This window comes from Aedes albopictus, chromosome 1 (genome assembly GCF_035046485.1).
Source record: "Aedes albopictus strain Foshan chromosome 1, AalbF5, whole genome shotgun sequence".
NCBI lineage: Eukaryota > Metazoa > Arthropoda > Insecta > Diptera > Culicidae > Aedes > Aedes albopictus.
In genome coordinates this window covers 246,891,478-246,916,112 of record NC_085136.1, presented here as the reverse complement: position 1 = coordinate 246,916,112, position 24,635 = coordinate 246,891,478, and the positions used below count along the sequence as shown (strand labels likewise).

Genomic DNA, 24,635 nt, shown 5'->3' with positions numbered 1-24,635 from the left:
ACTGCCCTGAAACACTCTCCAACCCCTTGAGGCGCCCTCGTATGACCCCCTGGAACTCTCGTGAAACGACCCTGAAAACCGGCCACCGTTGCCACTTTGATACCGTATTGATACCGAACAGCTCTCCCTAGCTAGTTATTATAGAAGCTGAGAAGCAGACTTTGCCTCAGTGGGGATGTAACGCCAAATTATTAAATGAGAGATTCCTCTGTCATTGGCGATTTTGTATCTGTATCCCCAAGAATGTTAAAGAAATTTCCTATTTACGAAATGTTCCTGGACCGATCCGAGCAGCTGGAATAATCTATTCGCAAAAGCTCCCCCATATCATTAGCCGTGAGCTGCCGCAACGCTGTATTGGTACTCTCTTCCGGCAATCTCTCGGCTCTCCACCGGCGTTTCAGTGTGTCTGCATGTGTGTAGTGTATCGTCGTCGTCGTCGTCGTCGTGATTCCATCCACAGCAAGAGAGCAGCAAGACAACCTAACCCAAACTGTCTGTGGGGCTGTCCATAAACCACGTGGTCATGAAGGGGGGGGGGGGGGGGTTCGGCCAATGACCATTTTGTATGGACAAATAAAAAAAATTGTATGGACAAATGACCACGCGGGGGGGGGGGGGGGGGGGGGTTGAGAAGTCCCAAAAAAATGACCACGTGGTTTATGGACAGCCCCTGTGTTGTAAATCGCCGCCGCACTCAAAGTCAACATAAAGAAAGTGCGGTTCATACACACCAGAGAGCACAGCGCGGTTCGTCCAGTAGCGGAAGGAAGATTTCCATTCTTTTGCCGATTTATCTCCAGCGAAAAAAACAGTAAAACCCGTCACAATGCCAGAACCAACCAAGGACGAACTCCGCAAGGAAATTGCCGGTAAGTGGTTTTGCATTTCTATTCCGACTAAAACCGGGTAAAATCAATGAAATTTGATCGAAGCAAGCGATGGAAGTCAGTGGTGTGGTGTGGCCAATGAAAAATGGAGATTTTTTATGGGGCGCTGATGCCGCTGCTCTGTTGCAGAAGCGCACTCGTTGGGTAGGGTAGGTGCATGAGTCTGTGTGTGCCCGAATATTGGCGATTGCGAAGATTCGCCGCACGGAAATTCGGACCTCCTAATCCAAAAAAGAACCTGGGTATGCAAATGAAGGAACGAATTGCGTTTTGATTTGATCTTTTTTTTATTGAATCCAAGACACCACCCTCCAGCTAGAAATTGATTGCTGACATTGCCATGGTGATACCGGGGATTGATTGAGGCCGGTGGATTGAGCGATTGGGCAAGAAAAAATGGAGATTTTTAGTATTGTTTGTAGCTTTTTCACAAATTTTAATTGTTTAATGCGCTGTTTGAGAACTACCTAAATTTAAGCTTTTTGAAATATTTCCTTTACAATTTAAATATTGAACATTTTTGTGCTTCCGTTCAAAATTCTGTCTTTTCAATTACATATTTATTTTCTTCTCACTTCCTTTTTTTTTCTTTGGATGTATACCTTTCTATTGAATGTTGGCCAGCTTAACAAAATCAGTGTTCATATTCAAGCTGCGTGTATTTATGAAGTGATCTTCTCTACATTGAGGAAATTGTTTATGGTATTTTTGCCAATAGCCAACATAATTCCAATGCGGGGTAAGAAAACAAGAACACCATTTTTGAATCATTCAATTTCGACGAATTTTCACCAGGAGACGATTCAGTAGAGCATGGTTCAGGTTCCGGGTGTCTATTGTCAACTACACTACCTGGGAAAACCTGGAAAACAGGGAATCCTCAGGGAATTTTATTTAACAGGGAAAAACCTGTAATACTTATGGAATGTCGTGAAAACTCAAGGAAATTTCATAAACATCGGGTCGTATGAATAAAGTAACGGACTTTATTATTTGTTGATCTACTCAGAAGTAGAGTCCACAGAGTTTACTACATTGTCGGTATGAACAAAACAGTTTTCGATTATGCAGTGTGGGATTTCTAAACTCTCCGCTACGTCAAGCTTCCATGATGAAGATACATTTCACAGGGTATAGACTGTTTCAGAAATTATAAATACACTAACGATTAACTGCCATTACAATTTGAGCACATATCCAAAAAAGTTTCTTCTAGCTCTTGTAGTAAACAAGCTAACGGAGCAAATAATACCAATTTTGTGGATGTTTCTGGTAAAAGTTAAAAAATAGGGCTCTGTAAACTAGATGATTAAAATTTGAAGTTGCACAAAGTGATCAAAAATGTAGCATAGTAGAAAAGAAAAAATCTCACTGATAATTTAATTTCCAAACACAATAAAAATGACCGTATCGATAATAAAAGGTATTTCTCGATTGGTACACAGTAAATACAAACAAAATTTGGTTTAATTCAACCGGAATTGCATGTTGATTTTGGCACAAACGCAATATTAGTTTGATTTTACTACCGATGGTAGTTGAAAACAACTAATATTGGTGGTTATTCCGTCGGCCATATGGTGGTTAAATACTACAAACATCCGTTTGAAATTACTATTATGGTAGTTGTTTTATTTTGACAGCTGTGATAACAAACGATCTCGTTAGTTGTTTTTACTAATCGTCATGGTTTCTTTCAACCAATTTGCCGTTTGAAATTTACTAAGTAAATTGTTGAAATAACTAGTCCTTCCGTTTAAAATTACCGGCATTGTTTCTGTTTTTTTTTTCAGGAGCATAAACTTACTGCTTTTTTTCTAATAATTTACCAAAACTTTTTGCTTGGTGGGAGATATTTTATTTGGCCAATATACAAAGTCAGTTTGATGTAATATACATTGTTGAATTTGAATGCTTACAGGATCAAAAAATATGCCTTCACTTTTGTCGTTTTGTCGTTCAAGCGAAACATCCTTCTTGGTTTATGGGATGTTGATTTTTCTGGCGACACCCAGCCTAGGATTAAACGGTGAGCTAGTCCTTTCTACGTACCTTTTCCAACTGATAGGTCGTCCTTACCTTATGAATGGTGTGGACACCAGGAGAACGAAGTAGACTTGGCAACGCAGACCAAATTTCCTCCTGAATGACACCAGCAACTGCTGTGGGTGTTGTGTCTGGTTCTGGGCATATGGGAGAACCCAAGATGCATTTTTTGCCGTCGTTTGGAAATGTAGTCCTTTTCTATTATTTGAAGTTTGTGTCACCGAAGAGGCAGGTCTAGAAAAAATATATAAATTTATAAATATACAACCAATGAGGCAATTGTACACATAAACTACGAAATTATAATAATCTTACCATTCGAGATGGAACTTGTTATCAAACTCCATTTTGCACTTGGCACGTTTATCGACTTTTCACTCAGATATGCCGAGGTGATCTCTATGAGCGATGGAATGGAAGCAGCAAAATGAAACAAACCCCAAGTTTGGTTTGTTCGAATCATTTTCAAACTAAAATATTGGTTGTTATTTCTCCTACCAACATATCAGTTTGATTTAACTGGCTCATTAGTAAAAACAACCTAATGTTTCAGTTCGTGTAGGTTAACGAAAACAACCCCAACTTTAGCAAATGCAAACTAATGTTTTGGTACAAATAACAAACTATTTGGTTTGAACCAACCAATTTGGTAGTTGTTTTGCGGCAACTTGTGTTGGTAGAAACAACAAATTAATTTGTTGTTTTCAAACTGAAAAACGGATTCAAAACAACAAATTGGTAGTTTGAATCAACTACTTTCCTAGTTGGATAATCAACAAACGTGTTTGTTGATTCAAACTGTATTGATTTTTCTCCGTGTAAGAGTAATTTTTACTAGAATATTCGATCAAGAACCACCATTACGGGCCTTCTCAATACAAAATTTTTTGTTTCAAATTTCTCAACAACACCAGTAGCAACAAACGTTAAGCAAACGAATATCTTTATTACTGCTTACTGTATTCGTTTTTATGGTATGACAAGCTTTGGCATCTGAAGGATCGAATGAGCTGAAAAAATAAGTTTGTTTAAATTAAATGCGTTCAGGAAAGCTAAGAAACTGTGTAGTAGTTCTTATGTTCCGTAGAAAACCTTAAAAAATAAGAAACTTGATCTCCGAAAAAATGTTGTGGAAATGCCTTTTTCGATTTTTTCCCAAATTTTGATCAAGATATTCCTTAGGCAACTTGTTGAGAAAGCGAATGTGATAAACATTTAGATAATTTTTGGTATTTAGTGATCAAAAATGTTGAAATCATTAAAAAATACCTTTGTGCAAATGCAAATTTGAAAAATTATGTTATTTGTTAGAGAACTCGTCTGTTCTTCAAAATATCAAGACAATTGAAAGGAAATATTAAAATCTGGAGTACAATATGCTATACTCTGAAAGAAGTTGGTAAAAATCATCAGAACAGTTCATTTAATTTAATAAACAAAGTGTATTTATAATTTCTGAAACAGTCTATACTAATGTTATCCTTTGTCAACAGGTGTTCCTCCTGGAAAACATGTTCTGCCACTTTCGATTTAAATTCATACGCTAAACCCTTTTCTACACACCTAGAAATAATCATGTTATTTTAGGTGTCCTGACCCTGACATATACGAGCGTCCTCAAAGACACAAATTTAGAGGGCAAAACATGTAAATTTACGTCTTCGAGGACACCCCAAAATAAAACTTGTTTGCTCTTTCTTAGCGTCTAGCAATCGCTAGAACCGAACTAGAACAAATGAAACAAATCAAAGTAAAATATTGATCTGGATTCGAACACTACTGGTCCGCTGATTGCACGGACTTTACCTCTCGACCAAATCATCGAGTTGAGAGTTGGACGATAAATGTGAAACTGTTTCTACTTGGTTTCTACGTACCTGGTCAGACAGGTTTGTTTACATCTTGTGCAACCAACTTGAACTTACAGGATAGATGTAAAATAGAGTCATATTTGCCATTCAGTCTTGAAATGTTTACATATGTTGATGGTTTACGTTACGTGTAAATTCCTAATTTTTTTGGTGTGTAACTCTTTACCCGCTTTTTTAACCTCTGCAATATGTTCTTTGAACCGAATTTCAAGTGTTCTTTTTGTTTGTCCTATGTAGATTTAATTGCAATGTGGACATGTTATCTTGTAAACTCCCGCTTTGTTTAAATCACTTATTTTATCTTTTGTTGATCCTAATAATGACTTAAGTTGACAGTTCCTGCTACTGAAAACTAAATCTATACCCAAGTTTCTGAATTTTGATTTTAACGGTTTTGTAATATTATCATCGAAGCTCATCGCAACCCTTTCCAACTCATCTTGTTCAGTAGCAAGAGTTGTCATGCTTTTTGTAATAGCCTTAACTGTACTATGTCATAATAGCCTTAACTGTACTATCGTTATATTCGTTGAGCCTAGCCGTTTCAATAGTCCATTTCCTTTTGTTTGCTTATATCACTTAAAGGAAGTGTATGCATCCTGTGAATCATATGATGGAAAGCTGTCATTTTGAGCTGATAAGAATGCTTAGAAGTTCTGGGAATAACTCTCATAGTATTCGTTGGTTTCCTATAAATTTCGAATACAAAGTTAGACGATTCCCTGACAATTAGTAGATCCAAGAACGACAATTTACTGCCCTTCTCTTCTTCATGGGTAAATTTAATATCTTTATGAATGCCATTGATTGCTCCAAATATCTCTGGTAAACTTTCTTTCTGGATGATGCTAAAACATCATCAACGTATCTACACCAACGCTTAGGTAACAAATCTTTCTTTTTCAAAATATTCTTAAGGTGAAGATATGACGAAGCCACAGCCCGAATTTTCAAGAGCACAAATCTGAAGAACCAAGTGTCGGTTTGCGCTGAAAAGTTGATCGATTGGTTACCCGCTGGTGGTGACCAATCGATCAACTTTTCAGAGCAAACCGTCCAATGGTTCTTCAGATTTGTGCTTTTGAAAATTTTGCCTGTGGCTTCATCATATATTCACCTTAAGATTTGCCATGAATAATTCGATCAGAAAAGGAGGCAATGGATTACCCATTGGTGCTTCTCATGTTTGTAAAAAATCCCTCGGAAACTGAAATAGTTTTCTTCCATGCAAAGTCGTGTCAATTTAACATAGCTACGAACTTTGTTTTTTTTTTTCAATTCGACTCCTTATACTGGCTAAGAAGCCAATCCTCCAAAAGATTTATAGCTTCTTTTACCGGCACACTTGCGAATAAAGCAGTGACGTCAAACGAAACCATGATTTCATCGTCTTGAATATCACCAGAGGCTTGCAGTTGACTTGCAAACTCCTGAGTATTATTCACCGAACGACTTTCAAAAGCTTTTGGCATGGATTGGAATTCTTTCACCAGCAATTTTGCAAGTTTATGGATAGGGGACCCTTCCGCTGAAATAATCTCTCTCATTTCGTTGCCCAGTTTATGTATTTTAGGTAGACCTTTGATTCTAGGCAGAACTGGATTTGATACTTTGAGACGACTAGTGTTGTCCCCAAAGATTGCCTTACATTCCTTAATCGTTTTATCTACATGTCTCACCATTCCAGGGAGTGGACCGACCCTTAACTGTCTATAGGGTCCAGTAGGGGCCAGCAGGGACACAGATAGCTCTGGTTCAGCTACCTGTGGCGGACGTTAAAAAGTCCGTTAAAGTAGGGCGGATAAAGGTGGGCTGGTTTGTATGTCACCTGACATTCCACGAGCCACCAGAGGTTTGCTTCAGGTGTCTGGAACCAGGACACAAGTCGTGGGACTGCAAAGGCCCCGACAGGCGCAAACTGTGTAGGCGATGCGGCGCTGAAGGTCATAAGGCCCAAAGCTGCACGATTCCGCCCATCTGCATGATCTGTACCGGGAAAAGCTCGAAAAACAGACATGCGATGGGTGGTCCAGGGTGCCCGGCCTTTAAGAAAGCCGCAGTGAACAACAAATCACAGTGCAGGTAACGCAGCTGAACCTGAACCACTGTGATGCGGCTCAGCAACTGCTTTGTCAGGCGGTTTCTGAGTGTGAGACGGATATCGCCATCATTTCGGACCCATACCGAGTACCCGCCGGCAACGGCAACTGGGCCTCGGATGGGACCAGGAAAATGGCGGCGATATGGACGACGGGTAAATACCCCGTGCAGGAGTTGGTGTCTACTACCTATGAGGGCTTCGTGGTCGCCAAAGTAAACGGGGTCTTCTTCTGTAGCTGTTATGCGCCTCCGCGGTGGCCGATCGAGCGGTTCACGCAAATGCTGGACCGCTTAACGACCGTGCTAACAGGGCGAAGGCCGGTGGTAATAGCGGGTGACTTTAATGCCTGGGCTGTGGAATGGGGAAGCCGTTTCACGAACCAGCGGGGTCAGATCCTGCTAGAAACACTGGCCATCTTAGATGTCGACTTGGCTAACGTCGGTACCAAGAGTACCTATAGTCGAAATGGAGCGGAGTCAATTATTGTCGTGACCTTTTGTAGTCCTGGCCTAACAAGTAGTCCGAACTGGAGAGTAGATGATGGCTACACTCACAGCGACCACCTGGCGGTTCGCTACAGTATCGACTACAACAACAGCAGACAGCGGATAGAAGAAGAGGCGGCTAGGCCAAGGCCAAGCCCTCGTAGGTGGAAGACATCATACTTCGACGAAGAGGTATTTAGGGAAGCGCTCCGCCGTGAGCGAAACTTAATCGGTTTAGACGGCGACGAGCTGGTAGCGGTGCTCTCACGTGCGTGTGATGCGACCATGCCTAGGCGAGTCCACCCTAGAAATGGGAGGCCACCGGCTTACTGGTGGACCGACGCGATTGCGGACCTGCGCCGCGCCTGCCTACGGGCTAGGCGGCGGATGCAGCGAGCACGATCAGAGGAAGAGCGAAACGAACGGCGGGTGGTGTTCGCCGCTGCAAAAGCCGCGCTCAAGACCGAAATAAGAGCAAGCAAAAAGGCCTGCTTTGAGGGTCTCTGTCAGAGTGCCAATACGAACCCGTGGGGTGATGCCTACAGGATCGTTATGGCCAAGACGAGAGGTGTGATGGCTCCTACAGAGCAATCTCCAGAGATGTTGGAGGGGATCATTGGAGGACTTTTTCCGAGTCATGATCCTAGTCCTTGGCCTCCTTTCGTAGGACAGCCGGGGACTGGGGCTGGTGATGAGGAAAGGGTCACCGATGTGGAACTTGCGGGGATAGCTAAGTCCCTTAGCGTATGTAAGGCCCCAGGTCCGGACGGAGTTCCGAACCTGGGCTTAAAAGTAGCTATTGCAGAAGCTCCCGAGATGTTCAGGTCTGCTATGCAGAAATGCCTGGACGAGGGAGTTTTCCCAGAAGCTTGGAAGAGGCAGAGCCTGGTACTATTGCCAAAGGCGGGGAAACCACCCGGAGACCCGTCGGCATATAAACCAATATGCTTGATTGACACGGCGGGGAAGGTGCTCGAAAAGATCATCCTCAATAGAATGTTGAAGTTCACTGAGGGCGTAAATGGTCTCTCGAGCAACCAGTATGGCTTCCGGAAGGGGAGGTCCACCGTAGACGCTATCTTGTCGGTTACAAAAACCGCCGAGAAAGCACTCGAGCCTAAGAGGAGGGGAATTCGCTTCTGCGGGGTAGTGACTCTGGATGTAAGGAATGCATTTAATAGCGCCAGTTGGGCTGCTATTGCCGATGCGCTCTTGCGTCTGGGGATACCGGAGTACTTGTACAAGATTCTCGGAAGCTACTTCCAGAATCGCGTACTAGTTTACGACACGGAGGTGGGTCGGAAGTGCTTTCACATAACCTCAGGAGTCCCGCAAGGTTCCATCCTGGGTCCGGTGTTATGGAATGTCATGTACGACGAGGTGTTGAGGTTAGAGTACCCAGTGGGAGTGGTGATTGTCGGATTTGCCGACGATATTACGCTCGAAGTCTACGGTGAAACGATCGAGGAGGTAAAGTTGACTACCAACCACTCGATCAAGGTTGTGGAGGCGTGGATGCGGTCCAGGAAACTGGAGCTGGCTCACCACAAGACAGAGGTGACGGTTGTTAACAACCTGAAGTCGGAGCAGCAGACGGAGATCAGTGTAGGAGAGTGTACTATCCTGTCAAAGCGCTCCGTCAAACACTTGGGCGTGATGATCGACGATAAGCTTACCTTCGGTAGCCACGTCGATTATGCCTGTAAAAGAGCCTCCACAGCTATTGCGGCACTGCCCCGGATGATGTCCAATAGCTCAGCGGTGTACGCCAGTAAGCGCAAGCTTCTGGCTAGTGTTGCTACGTCCATACTCAGGTATGGCGGCCCGGCGTGGGGTACCGCGCTAAGTACTGAATGCTACCGACGGAAGCTGGAAAGCACCTACAGGCTTATGTGTCTGAGGGTTGCAAGCGCGTACCGTACCGTGTCACACGACGCTCTCTGTGTCATTACTGGTATGGTGCCCATCAGCATTCTTATCAGTGAGGACATGGAGTGCTTCGAAATGCGCGGCACAAGAGGCATACGCAAGACTGTCAGGATGGCCTCTATGGTCAAATGGCAGCGCGCGTGGGACAGTTCCACCAAAGGAAGGTGGACCCATAGATTGATACCGAGGGTAGATAGTTGGATTAATAGGCGCCATGGGGAAGTTTCATTCCACCTGACACAGGTCCTTACAGGTCATGGTTGCTTCCGACAGTATCTACACCGTTTCGGGCATGCGGATTCTCCCGAATGCCCAGTGTGCAATGGTTTAGAGGAAACGGCGGACCACGTTTTGTTCGTGTGCCCGCGTTTTCGCACAATGCGTGACCGCATGCTTGCCACATGCGGGGAGGACACAACTCCGGACAACTTGGTCCAGAGAATGTGTAGGGATGAGATTAGCTGGAATGCCGTTTCAACGGCTATCACCCATATCGTCTGGGAGCTACAGAGGAGGTGGCGCGTGGACTCGGAGAATGGCTAGTCCAGATGCAGTACAAGAGGTGGTCCAGGGGTTCGAAGTCGGCTTCGTAGGTCATACCGGTGCCCTGCGGTCGAGATCGACCCTTACAGCGATTAAGTGGCCGCGGAGAGGAAGTCCCGGTAGCGGTGCTGTCGTGGCGTCAGTCTACTGGGTTGGATCTGAGCCCGCGGTTGGAAAGGGGTCTCCGGCAAGGGTCGGGGTAGGTGAGACCCTGTTGTCTGCAACCTACGGGTGCATCTGATAGGGCCTGAAGGGTAGTGATACCCTTCCTTACGGGCAGGTCAGATCGGGTTGCACGTGGGCATCAGTTCTTGATGTCCGCTCAGCAGTAGGGCGCGGGCGGGGTTGACCCTGCCCGCCTTCCGAGGACAAAGGGAGTGGCGAGGACCACTTCGGAAACTGGCTAAGCGCCAGCAGGCTACCGTGATGGACTCTCCAGAGCGAGTCATCGATGTTCGTTGCTGCTAGGCTACGGCAGCTAACCTTGAGGGTGCGTTATGCACTAGCCCCTCTCTGAAGCAATACCTTCTTGGTGGTTCCGGAGAGACGTAGGGTTTGGCGACCATAGGAATGTGTTTTAGTGGGTCGAGGAGAGAGTAGTCCTGGCTTCTACCGGCATTGTAGAAGACGGCCTCAACCCCACACTACCCTAACCTTCCTGTTAGGGTGTCTGATGAGCAGATTTATCCCCCTATGGTTTAGAAGGAAAAAAAAAAAAAAAAGGTCCAGTAGTTATTTTTTCGCTCATATTGTTATCATAGTCCTCTTTGTCCAAAACAATTACTGCAATCCCCTTATCCACTTTTACATAATATACCTCTTTTTCTTTAAGCTCCCTCAAAATCTTAACCTCCTTGTTGTTTCCTCCTTTTACTTGACCTTGGTTAACCTCTAGTACCTTTTCTGTAATATTTCTTGCCGTTTCTTGTAACTGTGTGGGTATTGTATGTGTGATGGCAGTCTCAGTATCAATGATAGCCTGTTTCACATCTGGTTTAGTAATAACCGCATATGCTAATCCCTTGTTGAGAAGCGTCAATTGTTCTTCTGAGAACTGCTGCATCGAATGATTAACAACAAAACCCTGAATAGAGTGTACCTTCGGAGATGCTTTGACTACTATATTTTGTGTGTTACTCTTATTTTTCAAATTTTGGATCTTTTTCATATGGATATCCTTCTTTCTTCGTGCCTCACATTCCTCTGCTTCTTTAACCTTGGTAAGAAAAAGAGGAAATTCCCAAGTATATTCTTTTGCCAACTTTAAATGTTAATTATAACATTGTAACGTCAGCAAATCCAATTTTGAGTAAAGCTTCTTGATACTAGATTTAATAAACTCAGATTCCATTTTCTTTATAATACCTTGTGGAACCTGCCCTCTAACCTTAATCTTATGACTTACTGGAGTAAGACTAAGTTTTCGGCATTCACTTCAATCCGCTTAAATCATTTGTTTTTCGTAGGATGAAAATGGGAGCCACATGCTTAAGAAGGGAACCAATACCCTACAAACATTTATTTGTTCAACATCATTAAGACAAGACATAATTAACAATAGTACGCCACAATACTCGGTTTGTGGCTGCCGCTCTCCATCCTCGGTCGCGCCCAATAATCGCTAGGTCACACTCCACCTGGTCCACGCATCGTGCTCTCTACGCTCCACGCCTTCTTGTGCCAACCGGATCAGCAGCGAACACCAGCTTTGCAGGGTTGTTGACCGGCATTCTTGCAACATGCCCTGCCCACCGTATCCTTCCGGCTTTGGCCACCTTCTGGATGCTGGGTTCGCCGTAAAGTGCAGCGAGCTCGTGGTTCATCCTTCTCCGCCACACACCGTTCTCTTGCACACCGCGGAAGATCGTCCTTAGCACGCGTCGCTCGAGAAATCCGAGTGCTTGCAGGTCCTCCTCGAGCATGGTCCATGTCTCGTGCCCGTAGAGGATTACCGGTCTTATTAGCGTTTTGTACATACATGGTGCATTTGGTGCGTGGGTGAATCTTTTTCGACCGCAGTTTCTTCTGGAGCCCGTAGTAGGCCCGACTTCCGCTGATGATGCGCCTCCGAATTTCACGGCTCACGTTGTCAGCCGTCAGTAAGGATCCGAGGTAGACGAGTTCCTCCACCACCTCGAAAGTATCCCCGTCTATCGTAACATTACTACCCAGACGGATCCGGTCGTGTTCGGTTCCACCTACCAGCATATATTTTGTTTTTGAGGCATTCACCACCATTCCGACTTTTGCTACTTCGCGTTTCAGGCGGGTGTACAGCTCTGCCACCGCGGTGCACCGTTCCAAATGTTCTTGCAATAATGTCCATGTCGTCCGCAAAGCACACAAATTGTCCGGATTTTGTGAAAATCGTTCCCCGGCTGCTGAGCCCCGCTCACACCTTCCAGAGCGATGTTGAAGAGTAGGCATGAGAGTCCATCACCTTGTCGCAGTCCCCGGTGAGATTCGAATAAACTGGATAGTTCACCCGAAACCCTTACGCAGTTTTGCACACCGTCCATCGTTACTTTAATCAGTCTAGTCAGCTTCCCAGGAAAGCCGTTTTCGTCCATGATTCTCCATAGCTCTGCGCGGTCGATACTATCGTATGCCGCTTTGAAGTCGATGAACAGGTGGTGCGTTGGGACCTGGTATTCACGGCATTTCTGGAGGATTTGCCGTACGGTAAAGATCTGGTCCGTTGTCGACCGGCCGTCGATGAAGCCGGCTTGATAACTTCCCACGAACTCATTTGTTTTAGGTGACAGACGACGGAAGATGATCTGGGATAGCACTTTGTGGGCAGCATTCAAAATAGTGATCGCCCTGAAGTTCTCACATTCCAAATGGTCGCCTTTCTTGTGAATGGGACAGATTACCCCTTCCTTTCACTCCTCCGGTAGCTGTTCGGTTTCCCAGATCCTGATTATCAACCGATGCAGACAGGTGGCCAACTTTTCTGGGACCATATTGATGAGTTCAGCTACGATACCATCCTTACCAGCTGCTTTGTTGGTTTTGAGCTGGTGAATGGCATCCTTAACTTCCCTCAGCGTGGGAGTTGATTCATTTCCGTCCTCCGCTGCACTGGCGTCGTCGTTTCCTCCGTTGCCGTGGGCTCCCGTGCCTACGTTCTCCACGCCGTTCAGGTGCTGATCGAAGTGCTGCTGCCACGTCCGTCCGTCAAGAGGCCTCCGTCTTTATCCCTGCATATTTCGGCTTGCGGCACGAAGCCGTTGCGGGATGCGTTGAGCTTCTGATAGAACTTTCGTGTTTCTTGGGAACGGCACAGCAGTTCCATTTCTTCATACTCCGCTTCTTCCAGGTGGCGCTTTTTCTCCCGAAAGAGGCGGGTCTGCTGTTTCCGCTTCTGTTTATAACGTTCCACGTTCTGTCGAGTCCCTTGCTGCAGCATTACCGCGCTCGTTGCATTCTTCTCCTCCAAAACCGTTCTGCACTCTTCGTCGAACCATTAGTTCCGTCGATTCCGTTCCACGTACTCGATGGTGCTCTCGGCTGCGTCGTTGATGGCTGCTTTTACTGTACTCCAGCAGTCCTCTAGAGGGGCCTCATCGAGCTCACCCTCGTCTGGCAATGCGGCCTCGAAATTCTGCGCGTATGCTGAGGCGACATCCGGTTGCTTCAGTCGCTCTAGGTTGTACCGTGGCGGTCGCCGGTACCGTACATTGTTGATGACGGAGAGTTTTGGGCGCAGTTTGACCATCACCAGATAGTTGTCGGAGTTGATGTTGGCGCCACGATAGGTCCTGGCGTCGGTAATGTCGGAGAAGTGCCGTCCGTCAATCAGGACGTGGTCGATTTGAGATTCCGTCTGCTGTGGTGATCTCCAGGTGTAACGATAAGGAAGGCTGTGTTGGAAAAAGGTGCTGCGTATGGCCATATTTTTGGAGGCGGCGAAATCAATGAGTCGTAGGCCGTTTTCGTTCGTCTGCTGGTGGGCGCTGAACTTACCAATCGTCGGTCTGAATTCCTCCTCCTGGCCTACCTGAGCGTTCAAATCTCCTATGATGATCTTGACGTCGTGGCTTGGGCAGCGATCGTACTTGCGTTCGAGCTGCGCGTAAAATGCGTCCTTGTAATCATCAGTATTTCCGGAGTGTGGGCTGTGCACGTTTATTATGCTGAAGTTGAAGAATCGGCCCTTGATCCTCAACCTGCACATTCTTTCGTCGATCGGCCACCAACCGATCACGCGCCTCTGCATATCACCCATCACGATGAAAGCTGTTCCCAGCTCGCGTGTGTTGCCGCATCTCTGGTAGATGGTATGATTACCTCTAAATGTTCGCACCATGGATCCTGTCCAACACACCTCCTGCAGCGCTACGATGCCGAACCCGCGGTCCTTCAGTATATCGGCGAGTATGCGGGTGCTCCCAATGAAGTTGAGAGATCGGCAGTTCCACGTACCGAGTTTCCAATCGCAAGCCCTTTTTGTTCGCTGGGGTCGTTGCCGTTGGTCTCGGTTCGTATTATTCTGTTGCTGATATTCCGTTACAATGGTTTTTACGGCTGGCTCGCAGGGCCTGACACCAACCCCCTACTTTCCGGAGGACCATAGTGCACAGTTGAGCTTAGAGTCCTTCCCTGGCACTCGGAAGTAGATCAGCCGCCCCAAACATGGGGATCAGACGCTGTGAGCTGCTCCTCTTGGAGAACAGACGCTCAGGTTTGCCGAAGCAAACCCCCCCCCCTTCCCTGTCAGCCTACGACCAAAGTTCCCTCCGGGGTTGGTTACCCGATCTTCTCTAAGGTTGCTCATAGTTTCATAGGCTGGTGGATCACAATGGGATCTGAATTGCGCAGCATACCCAGCCTTTACCGTGCCAACAACATCTTGTATGCATTAGATAATTGAACAGCTTTGGCGATAGTGGACAACCCTCCCTTATCTCTTTCCCTCTTTTGTATTTCCTTGAATACTGATGTTGGTAACTTCATTTTTTGCTTATAATAGCACTTTATCTATTAATCTGGTGGGCACATCCAACTTCCCTTATATTCTGTATATTAACAATATCAAAGGCCTTTTTAATATCTAAAGCTGATACGACTAAGAGTGTGTTTTTGGAGGCAGAATCGAAATGCCGCTTTTTTCATTTGGTTCGGCCGCGAGCGCGTCGTCGTCGTCGTCGTCTATTTCACAGTGCTCATCTTCGTACGGGGCAGTTCAGTGTGTTTTTGGAGGCATAGTCGAAATGCTGGAGCGTGCGGTGGACGCGTCGTGGATCGAGTCGGTTCCGAATTTTTCGCTTCCCGTCGGCGCTAGTTCCCAATACACTTAAAGTTGATAATACATATTTTCTTTCATTTTTTGCATTTACACAAAAGAGTGAAAAGTGTTGGTTCGGGCTCGCCGGTCGAGAAAAATCCGGGCGCCGACAAGTGAGTCGCGTTCAGTGTATTTCTGTGTGGAATAGACTAAAGGTTTCTGCTCCCTAGTGGAGACGCGCGATAGAATTTTCTTTTTGGCTAGTTTTTGCGTCGAAAAGTGGTCGGTTCTTATCGGCGGTTTGTGTATATTGATCCATTGTCAAATCATACCACCAACCATAGGTGACTCCCGGACTGACAATGTACCTTACCCTACTAACAAAAAAAATCCTTTCTGAGACAAACGTGGAGATGCAGCGATTCGCGGTCTTTATAACAACGTTTGTCTTACTAACATTCCCTTCCATCCTCGATGACCGTAAGGACGTGGCCGGCGCCGTTATTGACCCTATTAAAGTTGGGAGCTCTCGACCTGTGTACATTGAGAATAGTAAGCTAGTCCTAAGCCCTATTCATTGGTTCCTTGTGCAATTTCGATTGCTCTGGTCAATCACGGAGTAGCAACTACGAATTGTGCGGTCATCTATGCTCATGCTCATGCTCATGCTCATGCTCATGCTCTAAAGCTGATACGACTAAGTCAACTCCAGTATTGCAATATACTTCCATAAGCCGTCTAGCTATAAATATGTGATCATCAGTAGATCTGCTTCTTGTGAATGCAGCTTGATGCAATCCTGGCTCTTCTGCAAATTTACATAACTGTCCACTTATCCATTTTGTATATATTTTGTAAGCTACATTACCAAGTGATATCCTACGAAAGATTGCATCCAAATCCTTTGCTTTTTTAGGAATTCAAACCTGTGTCGTCTTTTTCCAATCAATACGCATGACATTTTCCATATATATATCCTCTCATTATTTCTACTAGTTGTATAACACTATCTTCATGTGTATGTTTAACATACTCTACAAAAATTCCATCTGAACCTGGAGCTTTACCGTTACATGGAGTATTAAAGTAGTAATAATATATTTTATTTCATCTAGCATTGGAGGTTTGGCAAAGGTACTAAACCATGCTGCTCACAAAACTCTATTTCTGCTCCTTGTCCTTCTTTCAACTCCTCTTCTTGGCGTAACGTCCTCACTGGGACAAAGCCTGCTTCTCAGCTTAGTGTTCTATGAGCACTTCCACAGTTATTAACTGAGAGCTTCCTCTGCCAATGACCATTTTGCATGTGTATATCGTGTGGCAGGCACGAAGATACTCTATGCCCAAGGAAGTCAAGGAAATTTCCTTTACGAAAAGATCCTGGACCGACCGGGAATCGAACCCGTCACCCTCAGCATGGTCATGCTGAATACCCGTGCGTTTACCGCCTCGGCTATATGGGCCCCTTTCAACATTCATCCCATATTATTCATAGCTATATTGCTATATCTTTGATCTATAGAGTATCCTTCACTAATCAGAACTGATTTAATTCTAAGCTTTTCCTGAAATCATTTCTTTGTCCCTAGATTTTTTGTAGTTCTATACATACTTTCGTAAACTCCTTAACTTTGGCAAATTTTTCATCTCTTTCGCTAAAAACTAAACCTATTTGAAGCATCTTATGATCTGTTTTCACTAGCGTCAGAAATCCCTGCATGAACCCAATTTTATAACTATTGAACTGTGGTGCATAAATTTGACTTTATCTTTACATTTCCAAGTGATCTTAACATACACTCCCGATCAAAAGTATGGGGTCACTCCTTCAAAAACATGCCATTTTTTTAGGCCCATATCTCCGCTAATTTGCATCCGATTTCAAAACCCTAGGTCTCATTCAAATGGTAATAAGTCAAAGTAACTTTGAACATGATTAAGGTAGAACTTTTACAAAAAATATTTGTATGTAAACTTATCCCAAAGTTGCCAAATTTTCTAAAAAAATAATTTAAATTTACGGCAGTGTCGCTGGAAATTGGGTCGACCAAACTTTAAGATGAGAGCGGTAATAAAACCTATTTTCTGTTAGCTTTCAACTGCTTTTTAGCTAAAAAAAATCGACCAAAAGTTTGGGGTCACCCCTCAATATGATGCATCAGCCAAAAGTTTGGGGTCACTATCGTAAAACATGAAAAAGTAATTTGTTGATATCTTTGTCATATTTCAATCAATTTGAATTGTCATAGAAATATGATATGTTAAGAGTGTTTGGAGCTGTTCATAAACCACGTAAACCAAATTTTGGCCATCTCAGACCCCCCTCCCCCCTCGTAGACTTTCGTCCATACAAAAATTCTTAAATTTGTATGGAGCGTAGACTTTGGCCAGACCCCCCCTCTCCCCAAAAAGTCTACGTGGTTTATAAATGGTCCCTTTTTGGAAATTTCGCAAAAAGTTCTTTTTCTCATTCCTGTACCTGTACGTAATCTCATATTTTGTTTTCTCTATAATCTCTTGTGATTCCCCGGTGGGTATCTTCTAGGATTCTTCCAAGAATATTTCTCGAAATACGATTCACCTTGGTTATCTCTGTCAATACATTGAAAACATCATTTTTGAACTCCTCAAGGAGTACATCATCTGTGATCCCTCCAAAGATTTTGTATCTGGAATTCACTCACATGTTTCTTTTGAATTTCTCCAGTAGTTGCGACGGAGATTACCTCAGAAGTTCCACCGAGAATTCCTCCATGAGTTTTTGCTGAACTTCCTCCAGGACTCCTTCTTTGATTCCCGTAAGAGTTTTTTTAAGATGGTAATCTTACAGGTTTCTCCTGGACAATCTTCAGAGATTTCACCAGAAGTTCTTTTGGGATTTCTCGATGGGGTATTTTCAGAGATTCCTCTTAGTAATTATGTTGGATTTGCGCTTTCCTGAAAATTGTGGCTGGAGTTCGTTCACGTTATTTTTCAGAGCATATTTTGCCGTTCCTTTACCGTCTACCCTCGTTGGTTTGACCGCATGTAATATGAACACTTTTTAGTTTGACCCCCTCTAATCTGCACATCGTTCAAACTAAAAATGGTTCAAACGTCATTCTGCTAGTGGAACGGTGTGAAACGGAACGCAGAACCAAAACAAAACACCAAATCAGGTGTTTTTCGATGCTAAAAGAGTTGCTAGACGTTCGAATTAAAAATGAACCCCGTTGGTTTGCATGAGGTGTCGTTCAAACCAACGGGGGTAGACGGTATAAGTTTTTTTTTTGTTTTTTTTTTGCAGAGGATCCTCTTGAATTCCTTCAAAATGTTCCTCCATTCTTCATTTTCTAGAAATTTCTTCGGGATTTCCAATAGAATTTGTACCAGTTGCTTCTGAGATTCCATCAGGCATTCCTTAATGGATACCTTTAGATTTTTTTTTTCTGGGATACCTTTCCTAAATCGAAATCTATTTTTTTTCTTTGTAATTTTCTAGAATGTCTCCAGAACTACTTCTGAGCTTTCCCAAGGAATTCCCTCTAGAATTCCTCGATTCGTTGGAAAGTTTTAGTTTAGATAATCAAATGAGTTCGTCACCCCTGGGATTTCTCCAAAAGTTTTCTGGAGTTTTTTTAGATATTCCTTCTGCAATTATTCCAGATATCCTTTACCAAATTCCTTCTGAAATCCTTAGAATCATACTTCTGGGTTCAACCCACACAATCCTCTTGATCTTGAATCTTAAGTTCCTTCTTAAATTCTGTTGGGAATCTTTCAGTATTTAGTTGTTCCTAGGAATCCATGTAGAGTTAATTGTAGTAATTCTTCAGAAGTTCTTTTTGAAATTCTTGTTCCCGATGTTTCTTATGGGAGTATTCCGGGAGTTTTTCTAAGGATTATTTTGGATTTCTTACTTTCAATCTTTACACTATTTGGTTCTGACTGTTCTTGGTGTGTTTTAAGATTTTTTTGGCTTTTCAGACCGATTGTGAGATCATAAACAACCTTATTTTCTCTCACTCTGACGTTTCGATCCGTATCGATTTTTTTTCAAGGATTCGAGTTATCAATTGTTTCTCGTCCGATACAGATCGAACCGTTTGAGTATGAGAACATAAGGTTGTTTTTGATCTCACAATCGGACTGAAAAGGCAAAAAAAGTCATTAAAATTTCAATCTTTAAAAACATTTTAGGAGTTCTGTGAACGCTTCTTAAATCTTTAGGAGCTTCTGAAAATAAAACCAACAGAAGTTCGTGAAAGAGAAATGGAGAAATTTCTCGAAGAAGTTTTTGGAAGAATTTCTGGAGGAATCTCCAGAAGGATCACGAATAAAATAACGCTAACACCAATAATCTTAATATGAATGAAAAAAAGTTCCCGGATGATCGAGTCCGATGAGCAGACATTGTTTTGACTCAACATACCTTTGTTAACAAGAAAAGAAAAAAAAAACAAACACTTTCACAGTCTTTTCCAACTCGTCATAAATTTCACAAATTTGATCACATATATTTTTCTAATAGTTTCTTTAAATGCAAATTTTAGGTTTTATCCGTGAATTCTTCTATACCAAACCTGCAATTAGGATTTTCTTTAGAATACTAGTGTTATGGTCCCACCTGTTGCAAAAAGGGCTTATACTGCCGTTCTACGCATAAATGTCCCATGTTATATGGGAATCTCATATAACATGGGACAATTAAGCGTAGAACGACTTTCTCCTAATTAAATCGTCATATCACCAAACGACGAGAAATAAGCTAATCTCACTTTACTTCACCCTTTTCCATTGTAGCCATCCTGAAGGATGCCAACCTGGAGGAAACGGCCGCCAAGAAGGTGCGCCTGCAGCTGGAGGCCAACCTGAAGTGCGACCTGTCTGGCCGCAAGAAGGAAGTGGACGACCTCGTAATGGAATACGTCAACGCCCAGGACGAATCCGGCGAGGAAGAGGAAGAGGACGAGGAGGAAGAAGAGGAAGCCCCCAAGAAGAAGCAATCGAAAAAGAAGCAGGACAGCGAAGACGAGGAAGAGGAAGAGGACGAGGAAGACTCGGAAGACGATAAGAAGAAGAAGGGCAAGCGTGGTGCGCCGGCCAAGCGCGGACCAGCCAAGAAGAAGAAGCGCGGATCGGACAGCGAGGAAGAGTCCGAGGACGATGCGGGTTCGGATGACGACTACAAGCCGAACAAGGGCCCGAAGGGTGGCGCCAAGAAGGGCGGTCGCAAGAAGAAGGGCTCGGACTCCGACTCGGACGAGGACTGGAAACGATCGAAGCCGGCCAAGGCCAAGAAGGCCCCCGGCGCAAAGAAGGGCAAGGGAACGGGCTTCACCCGGCCGTACAACCTCTCGCCGGAGTTGGCTGCGATTTGCGGAGCCGAGGCACTGCCCAGACACGAGGTGGTCAAGAAGGTCTGGACCATCATCAAGGAGCGCAACCTGTACGATCCGAAGAACAAGCAGTACGCCATCTGCGACTCCGAACTGCAGAAGGTCATCGGGGTGAAGCGGTTCCGCACGTTCGGTATGCTCAAGTATTTGAAACCGCATTTCCTGGACTAAGGTGGTCGAGAGAGTTTGCATTTTTCCTTACCTGCTTCTGAGTAATTGTAAAATTGGAGGACCTCTTCCAATAGAACCTAATATTTGTGCAAAAGAATCCACACGGGATGGGAATCCTGGGTTTTAAGTAAAGGACGTAAAATAGGCGACAGAAGATACTATTCGGTAGGACGAATCGATCCTATATAATAGCTACTTAGGCAGGGCGGAATCCTACGGATGTTGAAGTCAGTCCTAATTCAAACTATATTTTAACACATTTTCAAATAACCAATATCAATCAGAAAAAAAAACAATTAAAACAAACAAACTAAACCGAATAGATGAGCCGCAAGGATTGAAAAGTTTGATAGACTATAAATTAGAGTACTAACTTTAAGTGTGAAAGTTTGAACGACCAGACGGATCGAAGGCGCAACTATTTCGTTTGACTGTGAAATATGTAGGAAAGCGTGTCAATCGCTAAATTCTATGAGTAATAAGAATAAAGTATCAACAAAACGGACATGTACTTCGTCTAGTTTTTTTTTTATTTATCCATTCTTATTTGTCCTTATTTACCTATCTCACCGCGTTCCAAAAATTGCATCAATTGGTTCAAAATTGACTAAGTTATAGCGGAAAAGTCCCCATAATAGATGCCATGTCCAAGTGGCTCGGTTCCCTATCAGGAACATTCTCGGGTCCCTTTGAATCTCGTAGTGGGCTACGGCAAGGGGATCAGGTATCAGAAGGCCGGCTCCAGAGGCACGTTATCCTCCATTTGGGACATTTGTGCTTGGCGATGGCCTATTTCAAGGAAGGAAATAAGTATAAGGATGGGGATAAGGACAGGTAGGGAAATAGGAAAAATACCCTGGAAGAGGATACCAACCCATAAGCGTACCACAATGGGTTCAAACAGCGCCCTGAAAAGGGCACTGTAATAACGAATAAAGCGAAACGGAAAGAGAGCCTTATTGCTCTTTACCACAGCGGGTTAAGAACAACAGAATATCCTGAATATTCAGGTCTCTGAAGTCAGATTTACTTAATAAGTGTTTACCGAATACTCGGAAACGCAGTTGCGCAAAAACTGGACAGTTACATGTCAAATGATACGAAGTTCCATAATCGGATCCACAGCTATCGCATGCAAATGAATCAGCTTGCTGAATATTCGCCATGTGATAGCTGAGTTAGCAGTGGCCAGTCAATGCTTTGACCAGAATGCTGCAATTCTGCTTTGACATATTTGTGAGATACTTCGCCACCCTTGGAGATGACTCAGTACAATACAATTTGGTTTGAGGACATGACTCCAAACTATAGATAGTAGAGTAAACATAGATCCGCGGACAAAGCTGACTAAAATGTTTCAAGCGTGTAAGTAGTAATTTTCAAGAGTGCGACGGTTGAATATGACGTCATGCGCTCCATTGATGTTGTCCAAATTGTGACGTCATGCTCGTTTGGATACAGATTTTGACAGTTCGTTTGGATACAACGGATTCATCAACACGGATCTATGTTTACTCTACTATCTATACTCCAAACTATTCCAGTATTGTCTGTATTAAGTAGCAGCCCGGGTGTGAATCTGAAGCTTTACCCAACACTTCGATATAGGAATAGCTGGTTCAGGGGCAATGAAGTCATGTGATGCTCCAGTGCGAGCTAACTCATCAGCCAATTCATTTCCAGCGATGGAAGAATGGCCAGGTACCCATAGGGGAATTGTGGGTAAAATGAACAGGGGGGGGGGGGTAAAATGAACAGGGTGGTGTTTTACAGCAATTAGCGTATTTCTGCATGTTTTAACGATTGGATTCTGTGTGATAGCGTAAACCATTATACTTCTGCAGATTTTGAACTTTAAAATTAAATAAACCACTTAATTATATCGAAAAGTTCAAAAGCCACGTGAAAAATATGCTCTGATGTAAAATTGAACATATCTGAATTAAGGTCCATTCGTATATTTTTCGACTTGGGGGTAAAATGAACAGCTGGTTCAAACTTTATCCAATTTTTATAAAATTTTGTGCAATCTCTGTATATTGAGATCTAGAATACATATTATGACACAACTAGAGCAAAAAGTTAAGAAAAAAATATTTTACGCTTATAAAATAAGATTTTTATCCTTAAAACCGCTTATTTTAGTACATTTTTTACAAATAATGATTTCAGCACATTCCAAATTTATATCAAAAATTTTAAAAGTGAAGCATATAAAGTTTACATTGAATTTGGTGACCTATACTTGAATATATCGAAATTAAACATTTAAGCTAGTTTTTGAAGACATGTTCATTTTACCCCCATCGATTGTTCATTTTACCCACACTATTTTTCATGACTCTGTTTTCTTGCATTTTTTGCAATCGAAAATAATGTAAGAAAATTGTACTTTTTATCAATATTTTCTTCCAGAACTCTTAGAATATATTACCATCTACGATGTAACAGGGTAAAAAGGAAAGATTTTGTCATATTTCTATTGGAAAAGACGAGAAACGCTTAGGGTGTTCATATTACCCCCAATTCCCCTACAAGGTGAACAGCGTTTGTTGAATTCAGCTTCTAGATTTGAGTTCGACAAGCGATAACTATCTTCGACCTGGAGTTGGCCGAAGCAAGTGCTTTAATAGCAGCCTGGCTATCTGAACAGAAGTATATTACTTTGCCCATTACGTGCTGCTGAAGTGCTGATTGCACTCCACACATAAGAGCAAAGATTTCGGCCTGAAAAACGGTGCAGTGTCTGCCAAGTGAGTAAGACTGATACAGCCTTAGCTCACGATAATAAACACCAGCACCTGCTCGACCTTCGAGAAGGGAGCCATCAGTGTAACATACGATGCCGTCTGAAATACTTCTCTCCAGATATCCAGATGTCCACTCTTCCCGGGAAGGGAATTTCGTGGAAAATGTCCTTTATGGGAAATTGCAAGCAATTGTAAGATCACTTGGAGCAAGGACAATTTTATCCCAATTCACCAAAAAGTGGAAATAACGAGGTGTATGTTGATGTGTGGTTAAAAGGAATTTCCTCTAGTAGATCGAGCACCCGTAGACGGTAAGTGCAAGAAAGTGCTTCTTGTTTGAGATGAATGTGTAGTGGAGTAACGTCAAATAAAACTTCGAATGCTGTCGTGGGAGTTGAAGAGAATGCTCCAGACATCGCCATTAAGCACATCCTTTGGAGATGGCCTAACTTTGATTGGACCGTTCTAATTTCTCCCTTTTGCCACCAAGACATCCATAGGCCAATATTGAACGAACAACAGTTGTGTAGATCCATTTGATATACTTGAGTTTTAGACCCCAAGTTGTACCAAAGGTTCGCCGGCATTGCCCGAAGGCCATACAAGCTTTCTTGATTCTGAACTCAATGTGAGGTGTCCAGGAAAGCTTGGAATCAAGAATGACTCCAACGTACTTTACCTGTTCAGTCACATCGATTTCAAAATCAAAGAGACGCAAAGGTCGAACACCATTACGATTTCGCTTTTCCGTGAAAAGAACAATAGATGTTTTACTCGGATTTACCGAAAGGCCATATTGGCGACACCAACCCTCAACTACCTGAAGGGCACTTTGCATCAGGTCGAAAAGGGTGGTGATACACATACCAACTAACAATGCTAGGCAGTCGTCGGCAAAACCATATGCAGGAAAACCACTATGCCTCAATAGCGTATCTGCTACGAGATTCCACAAAAGCGGTGACAAGACTTCCCCTTGGAGGCATCCACAAACACTCAATTTTCTAATCCCTGCTAGACGCAATGTCGAGAAGAGATGTCGGTTTTTGAGCGTTTGATGAATCCAATTGGAAATCATTGGCGATATACCATGACTCCGTGCGGCTTCCAATATGACATCGAAAGGCACATTGTCAAATGCACCCTCGATATCTAAGAAAGCACCCAAACAAGATTGCTTTTGAGCGAATGCTTTCTCGATATCGTAAACAACCTTGTGTGAATGAGTCATAGTGGACTTA

At 43.5% G+C, this 24,635-nt stretch overlaps 1 protein-coding gene across 1 annotated transcript; it reads left to right on the top strand.

The window, feature by feature from the left end:
* Positions 1 to 679: 679 nt before the first annotated feature.
* Positions 680 to 21,149, top strand: LOC115259545 (uncharacterized). Its single transcript, XM_029860216.2, has 2 exons — positions 680 to 872; positions 19,878 to 21,149. Exons 1-2 carry the CDS (start codon positions 830 to 832, stop codon positions 20,642 to 20,644), a joined length of 810 nt encoding a protein of 269 aa, XP_029716076.1. The 5' UTR covers positions 680 to 829; the 3' UTR covers positions 20,645 to 21,149.
* Positions 21,150 to 24,635: the final 3,486 nt, after the last annotated feature.